This window comes from Engystomops pustulosus, chromosome 11 (assembly GCF_040894005.1).
Source record: "Engystomops pustulosus chromosome 11, aEngPut4.maternal, whole genome shotgun sequence".
In the NCBI taxonomy this organism is placed as follows: Eukaryota; Metazoa; Chordata; class Amphibia; order Anura; family Leptodactylidae; genus Engystomops; species Engystomops pustulosus.
In genome coordinates this window covers 57,220,839-57,235,485 of record NC_092421.1, presented here as the reverse complement: position 1 = coordinate 57,235,485, position 14,647 = coordinate 57,220,839, and the positions used below count along the sequence as shown (strand labels likewise).

General features: G+C 43.9%; 1 protein-coding gene across 1 annotated transcript; it reads right to left on the bottom strand.

Moving 5' to 3' along the window:
• Positions 1-554: 554 nt before the first annotated feature.
• Positions 555-1,508, bottom strand: LOC140105451 (olfactory receptor 5AR1-like). Its single transcript, XM_072129407.1, has one exon. The coding sequence runs from the start codon at positions 1,506-1,508 to the stop codon at positions 555-557; it is 954 nt and encodes a 317-aa protein (XP_071985508.1).
• Between the last annotated feature and the right edge of the window lie 13,139 nt (positions 1,509-14,647).

Here is a 14,647-nt window from a genome sequence, read left to right as displayed (position 1 = left end):
TAAAATACAATTCATCAGCAATAAAAACCATCATGAAGGTATGGCTCTTGACACTAATGAAAAAAAAAATGTAAAAAAAATTCATAGTGGTACAAATAATTGACAATAATAAATACAATCAGATTACATATTCCTTATGCCGAATTATAGGCTGTGATAATGAAATAAAATATAAGTTTAGGCATTTTACACATTTTATCACAGGGAGGGATGAGCGGACCCAATCGGGAATGGGTTTGGCGAGTACAGCCAAACCTTGAACAGAACTTTGCTTCAGGCACCCGAACCCAAACACACTGCTAACATGACTTGGCTCTAGGAGCATTTAAATGCTGATAGCGAATGCATGCCACCATTTTCCTTAGGCTTGACACTCCCTGTGATGTCATCCAGCACCAATCACAGATGTTACTGTTGGGCATTGAGCCAGAATACTGAACCCAAACTTCTGGCTAAAGAACATTGTGGTTTATGTCCACTTAATCACTACTGAAGGGTGCTAAGGATAGAATGAAATGCTAACAAGCAATGTAATTATACAGAACTTGATGGGGTTAGTTACATTTGAGAGAACATAAAATATGTATAAGTTTTTTAAAGGAATCTTTGAATGGTCTGTTCTTTAAAGTATAAATGACAGGATTGAGCAAAGGGATCAGTATAATGTACAAAAGAGAGAAAAACTTGTCATGTTTTGGAGAATACATTGATGTGGGTCTCATGTACAAAGACAGAGTGGTACCATAAAAAAGAAGTACACAGGTGAGATGGGAAGCACAGGTCGAGAAAGTTTTACTTCTCCCACCTGCAGAGGGAATATTCATGATATTAACTACGATAAAAATATAAGAAACCAAAGTCAACATGAAGGTGCTCATACCCACCAGTGCACCTAAAATGTACGTTGCCATATTAACATTAGTAGTATCACTGCATGAAAGCTTAAGCAATGGGGAAACATCGCAATAAAAGTGATCAATCTGGTTATTTGAACAAAAAGACAAATTAGAGACTAAAACTGTAAAAGAAACAGGTTCTAAAAATGCAACAATCCATACGGAGATGACCATAGAAAGACAGGTTCTTGGACTCATGAGTTGGGTATAGTGGAGGGCGAGACAGATGGCTACATAGCGGTCATAGGCCATAACTGCAAGGAGAATTATTTCTGTACAAGCAAAGCAAAGGAAAAAATGCATCTGTGTAACACAAGCCATCAGGGACATAGTCTTATGCTGAGTAGAAAGCATATAGAGAAGCTTGGGTAGAGTGGTCGAAGTATAAGAAATATCCAGAACGGAGAGATTACTCAAAAATATATACATAGGAGTGTGCAGGTGAGAATCGTAGACAATTGCCGAAAGAACTGCAGTGTTTCCAAAGATTATATTTAGGTAGATGATTAAAAATATGATGAAAAGAGGAACTTGAAGGTGAGGAAGATCGGAGAAACATTGGATTGTGAATTGTATTGTATGTGACTCATTGCCCGCTGTCATTTCATGCATGGTGAAAGTGAAAGTTTTAGACAAAGTAATAAAATGTTCTTTAGATGTCATCAATTATTTTTGCCCAATTTTTAAGAATATAGGTGGCCAACACTTAGTTACAGAGCAGATTAAAATAAAAAAAGACCTAACTAGAATTACCAAGTTCGACCCTTCACGACTATCCAATTTCACAGAGAAACTATCACTGGACGAAAATAATTAGCAAGAAAATTTTAAGTGCAATGATGGAGATCTTGGAATCATTCAATACTAATACTAGTAGCCCCATATATTATGATAGTGCTACTCAGCAAAACCTTTTATAGGATTGGTGTCAATGAAAAAATTAGCTTGTCCAGCGAAAAAGAACACCTCACACTGCTCTGTAAATGAAGTATGAAAAAGTTAAGGGTGTCAAAATAGGGGAATGAGACTTTTTTTTGCTTTTTTATTTCTGTTTTGCGACGATTTACCCCAGCTTTTTGGCGCACGCGATCAGATTGAGATGCATCAGAGCCGGCTTGCATGCAACAGAAATCGGAGGGGAGGGGGCGTGCTGTCGGACAAACCGGGGGGCGTGCAATCGGACAAACCAGAATTTAGAAACGTAATTGTGTTACAAGATCAATCAATTACATGCACCAGGAAGAAGAAGGTGAACTCCGGCGGATCTCAGCGTGGAAGCAACACATGAAGGAAATTGGACGCATGACCTTAGTGAATCGCAGCATTGCGGGATCGCGACAGGACCGGGTAAGTAAATCTGCCCCGATGTGTCATATTGCGCCCCATTGGTAAACATATTAAAACTGTAGTTAGGTTTTCTTCTGTTGGAACTGGGATCTTAGTTAGGTCAGTCAACAGGGATTGTGCCTTAACTAATCTGCCTTAACCAGGGTAATAACATTGGGTCAGGTCAATTTAATCTGTACATAACTTATGGTAGCATAAACAAGCATGACAACAGTGCAAAAATACATTCCAATTAAATTACCATACATACTCGAGTATAAGCCTAGTTTTTCAGCACAAATAAATGTGGTGAAAACCCAAACTCGGCTTATACTTGAGTAAAAAAAATATAGGTTTTACCAGGTTTTTGTGGTAAAATTAGGGGCCTCAACTTGGGTCGCTTTATACTTGAGTATATACGGTATATTAAATTGTATTATACATTTGTCCTTTTCCGCAGAGGTGTATCTATGGGGAAACTGTGGCATGTGTCTTGGGTGCTGGTAGTCACAAGGAGAATAATAGTACAAAATTGATTAATCCTGAAAATATTACTAAGCACTTTAATTAGGTTCACACTTACTTTTTTAGCACTTTATTATTCACTACTTTAGAGTTAGTAGCATCCCCTGTTTAAAAATTTTTCCAATATCCTGCAAAAATTCGGTTATTGACAAATATGTTAACAAATATGTTAACAAATATGACTGTAAAGTTTACAAATAGGACTGTTAGAAATTTCATCTGTTAAAATAAGACTTTGTCATTTACTTTAAACTCTCAGTTTGGTAAATATTCAATATGGAGTACATCAGCACTGTAAAACATGGTTTACATGAATACTTGAAAATATCACTAAGCACTTTAATTAGGTTCACACGCACTTTTTTTAGCACTTTATTATTCACTACTTTAGAGTTAGTAGCATCCCTTGTTTAAAATTTTCCAATATCTTGCAAAAATTCGTTTGTTGACAAATATGTTAACAAATGACTGTAAAGTTTACAAATAGGACTGTTAGAAATTTCATCTGTTAAAATAAGACTTGGTCATTGATACGAACATTATTGAAAGAATTGCATGAAAACAGTTTATTTTATTTTGAGAAAAAAATTGTGAGAAATGTTTTGCATATGAATTGAATTTGCATATAAAAGACACGTAGCCCAACACGCCGGTAAGCCCCGGAAGAAGCCATATCAGGCGAAACTCGGAGTCGGGCGATATATCCCGAGCGTGTTTGTTTTATCCATAAGGCCTTTTTAATCTTTACTCTTGTGAGTATTTCCATTTTAACAATTTTTACGATCAAAAAAGTACTGCACCATCGTTTTTTTCCTTTCTCTTCCCAAATCTAATAGTAATTAGAAGAAGGAACGAAGAAAGTGGAACGAGTAGTGGAGGAACAAGTTCCCGGGTGGGAACAATTAGGAGTAGCACAGAAGCTACGAGCTACCTTGAGAATCCCCAGGAGGGATGCCGTGCCGAGCTACCGTACCCTGATTTTTCATGCCCTAGGCATGCAACGCTGAGGACATTGGGTATGGACTAAGGACTGTCCCCGTGAGTACCAAAAATCTCTGGTTGGAAAGGTACTGCACCTTTTTTCCTAAATGTGGAGTGGATGAACGTAGAGGCGGAGGATTAATCAATTTTGTACTAACATTTACTGGTTATTTTTTTGGATCTTTTTAACCTGTATCCTCCTTGCACCGTTATTTTCCTTTTTTTATTTTTCTTCTACAAGGAGAATAATAGGCAACAGAGTTTACTGGCTCACTGTTAAGCTTAGAATGGGGATTGCCTATTAAAACTACCACCCAAAATATTATACTCTGAGGGAGATTTATCATTGCTCCTACTCCAGTTTTTAGCGTAGAAGCACTGATACAATCGTCATTTCTTGAACACTGCAAGAAATTGTGATTATTCCGGCAACTACGTGGAGGGGCGCGGGGACCGAGCGTGCCTACCCGTGTTTGCACAATTTTTAAAAAACCAGCAAACATTTACCGGTGAATGTTCACTGAAAATTATGTCAGGTCAGCCCTTACCTAGTTTTGTCCGCCAGAACGATATAGCCATATGATAAATCTCCTGCTATGTTCCTGCTTGAAAAAAATAAAAAAAATTTACTATAAAAAGGAAAATCATAAAATACTTATTATTACACGAAAGTGTAAAGAAACTTTCCCGCATTGGCTAGTTACATTAGAAAGCAGCTGCGACACAATCCAAGCCCCGAAAAAGTCTGACAAAAGTGTTCAGTGTGACCCTTAGGGTGAAGACACACATGGCGTTTTTGGGCCGTTTTTGGGTCGTATTTACTAAGTGCGTTTTCAGATCGTTAAAAACGCATGCGTTAAAAAACGCATCCGGTTTTTAAAAACGGATGCGTTTTTTAACGCATGCGTTTTTAACGATCTGAAAACGCACTTAGTAAAAACGGCCCAAAAACGGCCCAAAAACGCCATGTGTGTCTTCACCCTTAGTAAATGAGCCCCAGTCTGAATGCCCCAGTGCAAACATTTTTTTTTATTTAAAGTTGCTTATTTTGCAGATCTAAAATGTAATACTCACATAGTGGATAAAATGTCACAAACAAATTCTACTATAAAGATAATATATTACAACACCGATGGTGTAAGGCAGTATAAATATTCTTTTTTATCCATCAGTGGACTAAGTCCTTAGACAATATAGGTTGTTTTTGCTCCTTACAATACCAAAAAAATAATCCCATTGTAGTTGGTCTCTAAGGAAAAGATAAGTTAATTATTATGGCACTAAACATTACAATTGAATGGCACTTAGAAAAAATATTAGAAGGAAATAATTGTAAGTTACAAAAACAGGCTCATAGATACAGTGCCAGTGCCTTGCCTCTGAATGATCCAATGTCCTAAATGACTGATGATGATAAATATAATCCACCTGTGTGTAATCCAGTCTCCATATAAATCCACCTGCTCTGTGATAGTCTCAGGGTTATGCATCATGAAGACCAAGGAACACACCAGGCAGGTCCGTGATACTGTTGTAGAGAAATGGATACAAAAATGATTTCACAGACTTTAAACATCCCAAGGAGCCCTGTGCAAGCCATCATATTGAAATGGAAGATGTATCAGAGCACTGCATCTACCAAGACCCAACCATCCCCTCCTGATCCACATTTTTTTGTGGATTTTTTTCTTACTGCCCAAGGTGCTAGATTACCTTGATCACACCCTACCGCCTTCCCCATCTGTCTATACTACACTCCCACCAGAAGCTCCACCCAATCAGCCAACAGCCCATTGCATCAATAAAAGGCCTCTACCTTACTTTGAACTGTGCATTACTTTCCTGAATGTGAAGGGGTTGAATAACCCTAGGAAATGTAACCAGGTTTAAAAACTACTTAAGAAGTCCTACCTATCACACTACTACAGGAAATCCATAAGACAGTGTGCCTCTAACAAGTTTTCACCCGATTCTTAACACGTCAATAATTTTTTAGGATATCCCCTTTGTTCAAATCTCTGAAAATTACTTCCAACTGGGGATAAACCATTTCTTCTACCGCAACAATCCTCCTTACTAGAGATGAGCGAACACACTTGTCCGAGCTTGATGCTCGTTCGAGCATTAGCGTACTTGTAACTGCTCGTTGCTCGGACGAATACTTCGCCCGCTCGAGAAAATGGCATTTCCCGCCGTTTTGATTTTTGGCGGCCAGAAACAGAGCCAATCACAAGCCAGGAGACTCTGCACTCCACCCAGCATGACGTGGTACCCTTACACATCGATAGCAGTGGTTGGCTGGCCTGAACAGGTGACCCTGGAATAGACTAGCCCCTGCCCGCGCTGTTCGGATCATTCTCTGTCTGGATGCCGTTAGGGACAGAGTTGCTGCTGCTGCAGGGATAGCGTTAGGGTGTTATATTAGCTTACTGTTAGGCAGGAGTGAGTCTACAAGAACCCAACAGCCCTTCTTACAATAGCTACAATAGCGTTATATGTATATTTTTTTTTGTTTGCTCGTGGCTGGGCTTGCTGGCACTAGTTTTTGCAGCCAGATCCTGTTGCAGTGAGCTCTGCAGATTTTTGTGGCAGATAACCTTTAAAAGCATCACTAAAGCGAGTGTGTGAGCTTGGCGGCGAGTGTGCATTGATCCGAAGTGTGTGCACTGTCTTAAGTGTGACTTACGTTTAAGGGACTTACGTTTGAGGGGCTTTAACAGGTAACTGCTGTGTTTTGTGTTACTCTGACTGTAGATTCTTCTTTCTGTGCATATTTCTATTGTAATCCCCATTAGAATAATGGACTCCATAAGTGGCATTGCTACACAGTGTACATCCTGTGCCATGTATGCTTTCCTTGAACAGCCGTTCGAGGGGGAATACTGCTGTGTGGGGTGTGTGAAAATTGCTCATCTGGAAGCCCAAATTCTGGATCTAAATGAGCAAGTTTCAAGGCTGCGGGCAATTGATAATATGGAACGAAGTTTGCTGCTCCTGGAGCACAAACTCTCTGGGGAAGATGGGTGTGGGGAGGGAAGTATGGAGGTGCAGAGTGAGGGAGCAGCTAGTTGGGTAACATGTAGAAGGCGGGGTAGAGGGAAGAGTTGTAGGGAGTCTAGTCCGAATCTGGTGCACCCCAATAAGTTTGCCAGGCTGGCGGATGAGGGGGATATCAGCTCTGGGGTAGCAATGCTGCAGAAAGACGTGGCCGCTAGCAACCAGGGGAATGTCTGCTCCGGTAAGAAGGGTAATGGAAGCACAGGCAGGGTCAGACAGGTGCTGGTAGTGGGAGATTCGATTATTAGGGGAACACACAGGGCAATCTGTCACAAAGACCGTGCATACCGAACAGTGTGTTGTTTGCCGGGTGCTCGGGTTCGGCATGTTGCGGATCGGGTTGACGGATTACTGGGAGGGGCTGGTGAGGAACCAGCGGTCATGGTCCACATTGGCACTAATGACAAAGTAACAGGTAGGTGGAAGGTCCTTAAAAATGATTTCAGAGATTTAGGCCATAAGCTCAGGGCAAGGACCTCAAAGGTAATTTTCTCCGAAATACTGCCTGTACCACGTGCCACACCAGAAAGGCAGCGGGAGATCAGGGAGGTAAATAAGTGGCTCAAAAGTTGGTGTAGGAAGGAGGGTTTTGGGTTCATGGAGAACTGGACTGACTTTTCTGTCGGCTACAGGCTCTACAGTAGGGATGGGCTGCACCTCAATGGGGAGGGGGCCGCTGTTTTAGGGGAAAAAATGGCTAGAATGTTGGAGGAGTGTTTAAACTAGAGACCTGGGGGGAGGGCAACTACACTTGTGCAGGGCAAATAGACAGTGTACATAGAGAGCTGGGAAGAGTCATAGTCCATGGGGGAGGAAGGGGGGCTGGAATGAGATTGGGGAATAAGGACAAAAGGAATACGGACAGGGATAACCATATAAAGTGCATGTACACAAATGCCAGAAGCCTCACAAACAAAATGGAGGAACTGGAACTCTTGATGTTGGAGCGGAAATATGATATAGTGGGTATCAGCGAGACATGGCTGGACAGTAGCTATGACTGGGCTGTTGCTATAGATGGTTATAGTCTTTTTAGAAAGGATCGTATAAATAAAAAAGGGGGAGGGGTTTGTTTATATGTGAATTCTCGCCTCAAGCCCGTCCTGCGAGATGACATCAGTAACACAAATGCAAATGTGGAGTCCCTATGGGTGGAGATAAGGGGAGGGAAAAAAAATAATAAAATATTACTAGGGGTTTGTTATAAGGGTCCAAATATAATGGAGGCAGCAGAGGAAATGCTGATAAGTGAAATGGATGCGGCTTCAAAGCATGGTGAAGTACTTATCATGGGGGACTTCAATTACCCAGATATTGACTGGGGGGCAGAAACATGCAGGTCCTTCAAAGGCAGCAGGTTCTTGTCAACAACAAAAGACAATTACCTGTCGCAACTAGTCCTGGAGCCAACAAGAGGGGGGGCACTGCTGGACCTTATCCTTACCAACAGACCTGATAGGGTATCAAAACTACAGGTTGGGGGGAACCTGGGGAATAGTGATCATAATATTATTGATTTTGTATTATGCTTTACTAAGAGCGTTAGTGAAGGGGCAACCAACACTCTAAACTTCAGGAGGGCAAATTTTCAGCAACTAAGGGAAGACCTTAAAGGCATAGACTGGGATAATGTTCTCAAAGACAAAAGTACACCCCAAAAATGGGACTTTTTCTTATATATTCTGAAAAAGTCCTGTGAGAAACACATACCTTATGGGAAAAAGCATAAAAGGAACAAGAAAAACCCTATGTGGCTAACTAGTCTTGTAAGGAAAGCAATAAGCGAGAAAGATAAAGCGTTTAAGGTGCTAAAACGTGAAGGTAGCGATGAGGCATTAGAGGATTATAGAGAGAAAAATAAATCCTGTAAAAAGCAGATAAAGGCCGCAAAAATAGAGACTGAGAGAAATATTGCCAGGGAGAGCAAAAATAATCCCAAATTATTTTTCAAGTATATAAATGATAAGAAACTAAAAACAGAGAGTGTGGGTCCCCTTAGAAATAACATGGGGGTCATGGTGGAAGGAGATGAGGAAAGGGCCAATCTATTGAATGTCGCCTTCTCAACTGTCTTTACCCAGGAAAATCCCCTGGTGGAAGACACAATGAGGAATAATGTTAATTCTTTTTATAATGTCAACAGTTTAACCCAGGAAGAGGTACTGCGCCGCCTCGCAACCACTAAGATAGATAAATCACCTGGGCCAGATGGCATACACCCCCGGGTTCTGCATGAATTATGTACGGTGATAGACAAACCGTTATTTTTAATATTTGAAGATTCACTGAGGACTGGTTATGTTCCACAGGACTGGCGCATAGCAAATGTGGTACCAATATACAAAAAAGGATCAAATAGCGATCCTGGAAACTACAGACCCGTGAGTCTAACTGCTGTGGTGGGGAAAATATTTGAGGGGTTTATTAGAGATGCTATCCTGGAGTATCTCACTGTGCACAACCTTATAACCCAGCGTCAGCATGGGTTTATGAGAGATCGCTCCTGTCAGACTAATCTGATTGGTTTCTACGAGGAGGTAAGTTCAAGACTGGATCTGGGGGACGCTGTGGATGTTGTATATCTGGACTTTTCAAAGGCATTTGACACCGTGCCACATAAAAGGTTGGTATATAAAATGAGACTGCTGGGAATAGGAGAAAATCTGTGTATTTGGGTAAGTAATTGGCTTAGTGATAGAAAACAGAGGGTGGTCATTAATGGCACATTCTCAGATGGGGTTGATGTTACCAGTGGAGTGCCACAGGGGTCAGTATTGGGGCCACTTCTTTTTAATATTTTTATTAATGACCTTGTAGTGGGTTTACACAGTCAAGTTTCAATATTTGCAGATGATACTAAGCTGTGTAAAGTAATAAATACTGAGGTCGATAGTTTAGCATTACAGAGGGATTTGTGGAAGCTTGAGGGATGGGCAGAGAAATGGTTGATGAGGTTTAATGTAGATAAATGTAAAGTTATGCACTTGGGCCATGGAAACAAAAAGTATAATTATGTTCTAAACGGTCAATTACTTAGTAAAACTGAAGCTGAAAAGGACTTGGGGGTATTGGTGGATGGTAAACTTAATTTTAGTGACCAGAGCCAGGCGGCTGCTGCTAAAGCAAATAAAATAATGGGATGTATCAAGAGAGGAATAGATTCTCATGATAAAGACATAGTTTTGCCCTTATACAAATCCCTGGTCAGACCACACATGGAATATTGTGTACAGTTTTGGGCACCAGTGTATAAAAAGGATATAGTAGAGCTGGAACGGGTGCAGAGGAGAGCAACCAGGATTATTAGGGGAATGGGGGAACTAGAATACACTGACAGATTAAAAAATTTGGGATTATTCAGTTTAGAAAAAAGACGACTGAGGGGAGACCTCATTACAATGTACAAATACCTGAACGGACAGTACAAGGATCTCTCCAAAGATCTTTTTATACCTCGGCCTGTGACCAGGACAAGGGGGCATCCTCTACGCTTAGAGGAGAGGCGATTTTACCATCAACATAGACAAAGGTTCTTTACTGTAAGAGCAGTGAGACTATGGAACTCTCTGCCGCAGGAGGTTGTTATGGCGGACTCTATGTACATGTTCAAGAGAGGCCTGGATACCTTTCTGGAGAGAAAAAATATCACGGGTTACGGGGATAAAACATTTATTTAATTCTTAAAGGTTGGACTTGATGGACTTGCGTCTCCTTCCAGCCTTATATACTATGATACTATGATACTAGTAGTGCAGCTAGTACCATATTGTGAGGAATTTGCAGGGAGACTTGCGACCGTTGTCTGCTCATTTATTTATTTTTTTACGTTTATTTTTTTTTATAACTTAAAGTCATCAGGCACCGCACAAAATCCAGTTGTGTGCTGTCAGTGTAGGTTAGAAACTAGCCATAGCAATAGCATAGCATCATTTTGTTTAAAAAAATAAAATTTACAGTTTACACTTTAATTTTGAAAATGTTTAACCCGAGGGCTAGGGGTAGAGGACGAGGGCGTGGACGTGGGCGTCCAACTACTGCAGGGGTTAGAGGTCGTGGTCCTGGGCGGGGTGAGACACCACCTGCTGATGAGGGAGCAGGGGAACGCCGCAGAGGTGCACTCCTAAGTTCATGTCTCAAGTTACTGGGACTCGTGGTAGAGCACTGTTGAGGCCAGAACAGTGCGAAGAGGTGATGTCGTGGATTGCGGACAATGCTTCTAGCCATTTGTCCACCAGTCAGTCTTCCACGGAGTCCACCCATGTCACCGAAATCAGCACTCCTCCAGCTCCTCCACCTCAGCCTCCTTCCCCCCAGTCTGCCCCCTCACAGGAAAATTTGGCATTTGAACCGGCATACTCTGAGGATCTGTTTTCTGGACCCTTCCCAGAGTCACAAACCACTCGTCCGGTTGCAGTCTGTGGGGGATGATTACATTATTGACGTAGTGGAAGAAGTGTGTAAAGAGGTGTCGGACGATGAGGAGACACGGTTGTCAGACAGTGGTGAAGTTGTTGTCAGGGCAGGAAGTCCAAGGGGGGAATAGCCTGAGGGATCGGAGAATGATGAGGTGACAGACCCAAGCTGGGTTGATAGGCCGGGTGAACACAGTGCTTTTGAGATGGAGGTGAGTCCTATACCAGAACAGGTTGGAAGAGGCAGTGGTGGGGCCAGACGGAGAGGCGGGGCCAGAGCTGGTGCATCAGCGCCAAATGTTTCACGTAGTCAAGCTCCCGTGGCGAGGGCTAGATTTTTAGAAGTCTGGAGGTTCTTTAAAGAAACACCGGATGACCGACTGTGGTGTGCAACCTGTGCCAAACCAGGATCAGCCGGGGTTCCACCACTACTAGCTTAACTACCAGCAGTATGCGCAGGCATATGAATGCTAAACACCCCACTCAATGGCACCAAGCCCGTTCACCTCCGGCCGGGCACACCACTGCTCCTTCCCCTGTGTCATCTGCTAGTCAGCCCCCTGCCCAGGACGCCGGCCCAAACACCTCCCGTGCTAAAACCCCATCTTCGCCTCCACGATCCTCCACAGCATCCACCAGCGTTCAGCTCTCCATACCCCAGACGCTGGAGCGCAAAAGGAAGTATAGTGCAACCCACCCACACGCCCAAACCCTCAACGTCCACATCTCCAAACTGCTTAGCCTGGAGATGCTGCCCTATAGGCTGGTAGAGACCGAGGCCTTTCGAAACCTCATGTCGGCGGCCGCCCCTCGGTATTCGGTCCCCAGCCGCCACTACTTTTCCTGATGTGCCGTCCCAGCCCTGCACAAGCACGTGTCAGCCAACATAATCCGTGCCCTGACCAACGCCGTTTCTAACAAGGTCCACCTGACCACGGACACATGGACGAGTGCTGCCGGGCAGGGCCACTATGTATCGCTGACCGCACATTGGGTTAAATTGGTGGAGGCTGGGCCCGAGTCTGACCCTGGGGCTGGTCATATACTGCCGACGCCGAGGATTGCGGGGCCTACCTCGGTCCAGGTGTCTCAGGCCTACTATGCCTCCTCCTCCTCCCACCCCTCCTCCACCTCCTCCTCCGAATTACCATTCGTGGGCATGGCGCCATCAATCGGTAGCTCTAGGCACAGCAGCAGTGCTGTCGCTAAGCGACAGCAGGCGGTGCTCAAACTGCTGAGCCAAGGCGATAAAAGGCATCACGGCGCACACTGATCTGTGGCTGGCACCGCTGAACCTGAAGCCAGGCATGGTTGTTTGTGACAACGGCCGTAACCTGGTGGCGGCTCTGCAACTCGGCAGATTGACACATGTGCCATGCCTGGCCCATGTGTTAAATCTTATACTTCAGCGGTTCCTCAAGACATACCCCAATCTGTCTGATTTGCTCACGAAGGTGCGCCGCATCTGTGCGCATTTCAGGAAGTCCAGCACAGATGCTGCCACTCTCAGGGCAGCGCAGCGCCGCCTCCAACTGCCCGCTCACCGACTATTGTGCGACGTGCCCACGAGGTGGAATTCAACATTAACCATGTTATCCAGGGTTTACCAGCAGTGCAGAGCGATTGTAGACTGCCAGATGTCAACTTTCACCAGAACTGGTAGTCAGGTCAGTCAGCTTCCTCAAGTCTACAATGAGGAGTGGACGTGGATGTCTGATATCTGTCAGGTGCTGAGTAACTTTGAGGAGTCAACACAGATGGTCAGTGGCGATGCCGCCATCATCAGCCTCACCATCCAGCTGCTTGGCCTGTTGAAAAACTCTCTGGTCAGCATGAAGTCGGAAGCTTTGCGCTCGTCACAAGAGACGGGGGAAGAAGCTTCCCTTGTTGATAGCCAAAGCACCCTCAGGTCTGTTTCTCAGCGCATATCTGAGGAGGTGGAGGAGGATGAGGAGGAAAAGGAGGAGAATGTTGGCGAGACAGAAGAGGGGACCATTGTTCAGTCCTTCACTGTACAGCATGTATGGGGAGGAGTTGGAGGAATTGGAGGAGGAGGAAATGGAAAGTCAGGCCAGTGAGGGGAGTGAATTCTTGTGCGTTGGTGCATATGGCAGATTTCATGCTAGGCTGCCTATCCCGTGACCCTCGCGTTCAAAGAATTTATTCCAGCACCGATTACTGGGTATTCGCTCTCCTGGACCCACGGTACAAGCAAAATCTTTCCACTCTCATCCCTGGAGAGGAAAGGAGTATGAGAATGCATGAATACCAGTAGGCCCTGGTGCACAAGCTGAAACAGTATTTCCCTTCTGACAGCACTAGCGGCAGAGGGCGTACTTCTGCGGGAGAAGTAGCGAGGGAGAGTAGGCGAGCAGGCAGCTTGTCCAGCTCTGGCAGGGATACACTTTACAAGGCCTTTGCCAGTTTTATGTCACCCCAGCAAGACACTGTTACCTGTCCCGAGACTCAGGAGAGTAGGGCTTATCTTTACAGAAAGATGGTGAGGGAGTACGTAGCTGACCATACCATCATCCTAAATGATCACACAGCTCCCTACAACTACTGGGTTTCAAAGCTGGACATGTGGCACGAACTGGCGCTGTACGCCTAGGAGGTTCTTGCTGGCTCTGCCGCTAGCGTGTTGTCCGAGCGGGTTTTCAGTGCAGCTGGTGGCATCATCACCGATAAGCGTACACGCCTGTCGACTGACAGCGCTGACAGGCTGACGCTTATCAAGATGAATAAAACCTGGATTTCTCAGGATTTCCATTCTCCACCAGGTGAAGGAAGCTCAACCTGAATAATTTATGCACTCCTCCTCCTCATTTTCCTCCTTCTCCTCCTCTTTGTACACTAAAGCAGAGGAAACTGGCTATTTTTTGCCAGGGCCATCTGGCTCTAGCTATAGTACTCTATGTATTTAATTTTTCTGGAGGGCCACTTACCCGGTCCTTTGCTTTAAACAATTTTTGGGAGTGCCACATACAGGCACTCAATCTATTTAATTTTTCTGGAGGACAACCTACCTGCTCCTCTGGTTTGAAAACTTTTTTGGACTGCCACATACAGGCACTATCCAAATTAAATTGTCTCCATAGCAGCCTCCACACGTCGTCTTTTTAGCTGCCTCCACACGTTGTCCATGTTGCTGCCTCCATACATCGTCCCCTTATCAAACGAGCTGTGTCAGGCAGAATTTTGGGTTGTTTTCATGGCTTCCACATCAAACTTGTTAACTTTGTCGCCACCCTGCTATGTTATCCACAAAATATACTGACAAACTTTTATCATTTACCGATATTATTTCAGCGCTTCTTGCGCATCTGTTTACATTCCCCTCACCGGCCATAACCCAAACTTATAAGAACACTACTACACTTGATCTTATACAAAAGGTTCTTGGAAGTGCTGCTTGGGGAGGAGCCGAGAGACAGGGGCTTGGACAGGCGA

Bases quoted from the DNA above. Each gene is read 5' to 3' on its own strand.
- LOC140105451 (XM_072129407.1), bottom strand. From the start codon at position 1,508: ATGCATGAAATGACAGCGGGCAATGAGTCACATACAATACAATTCACA.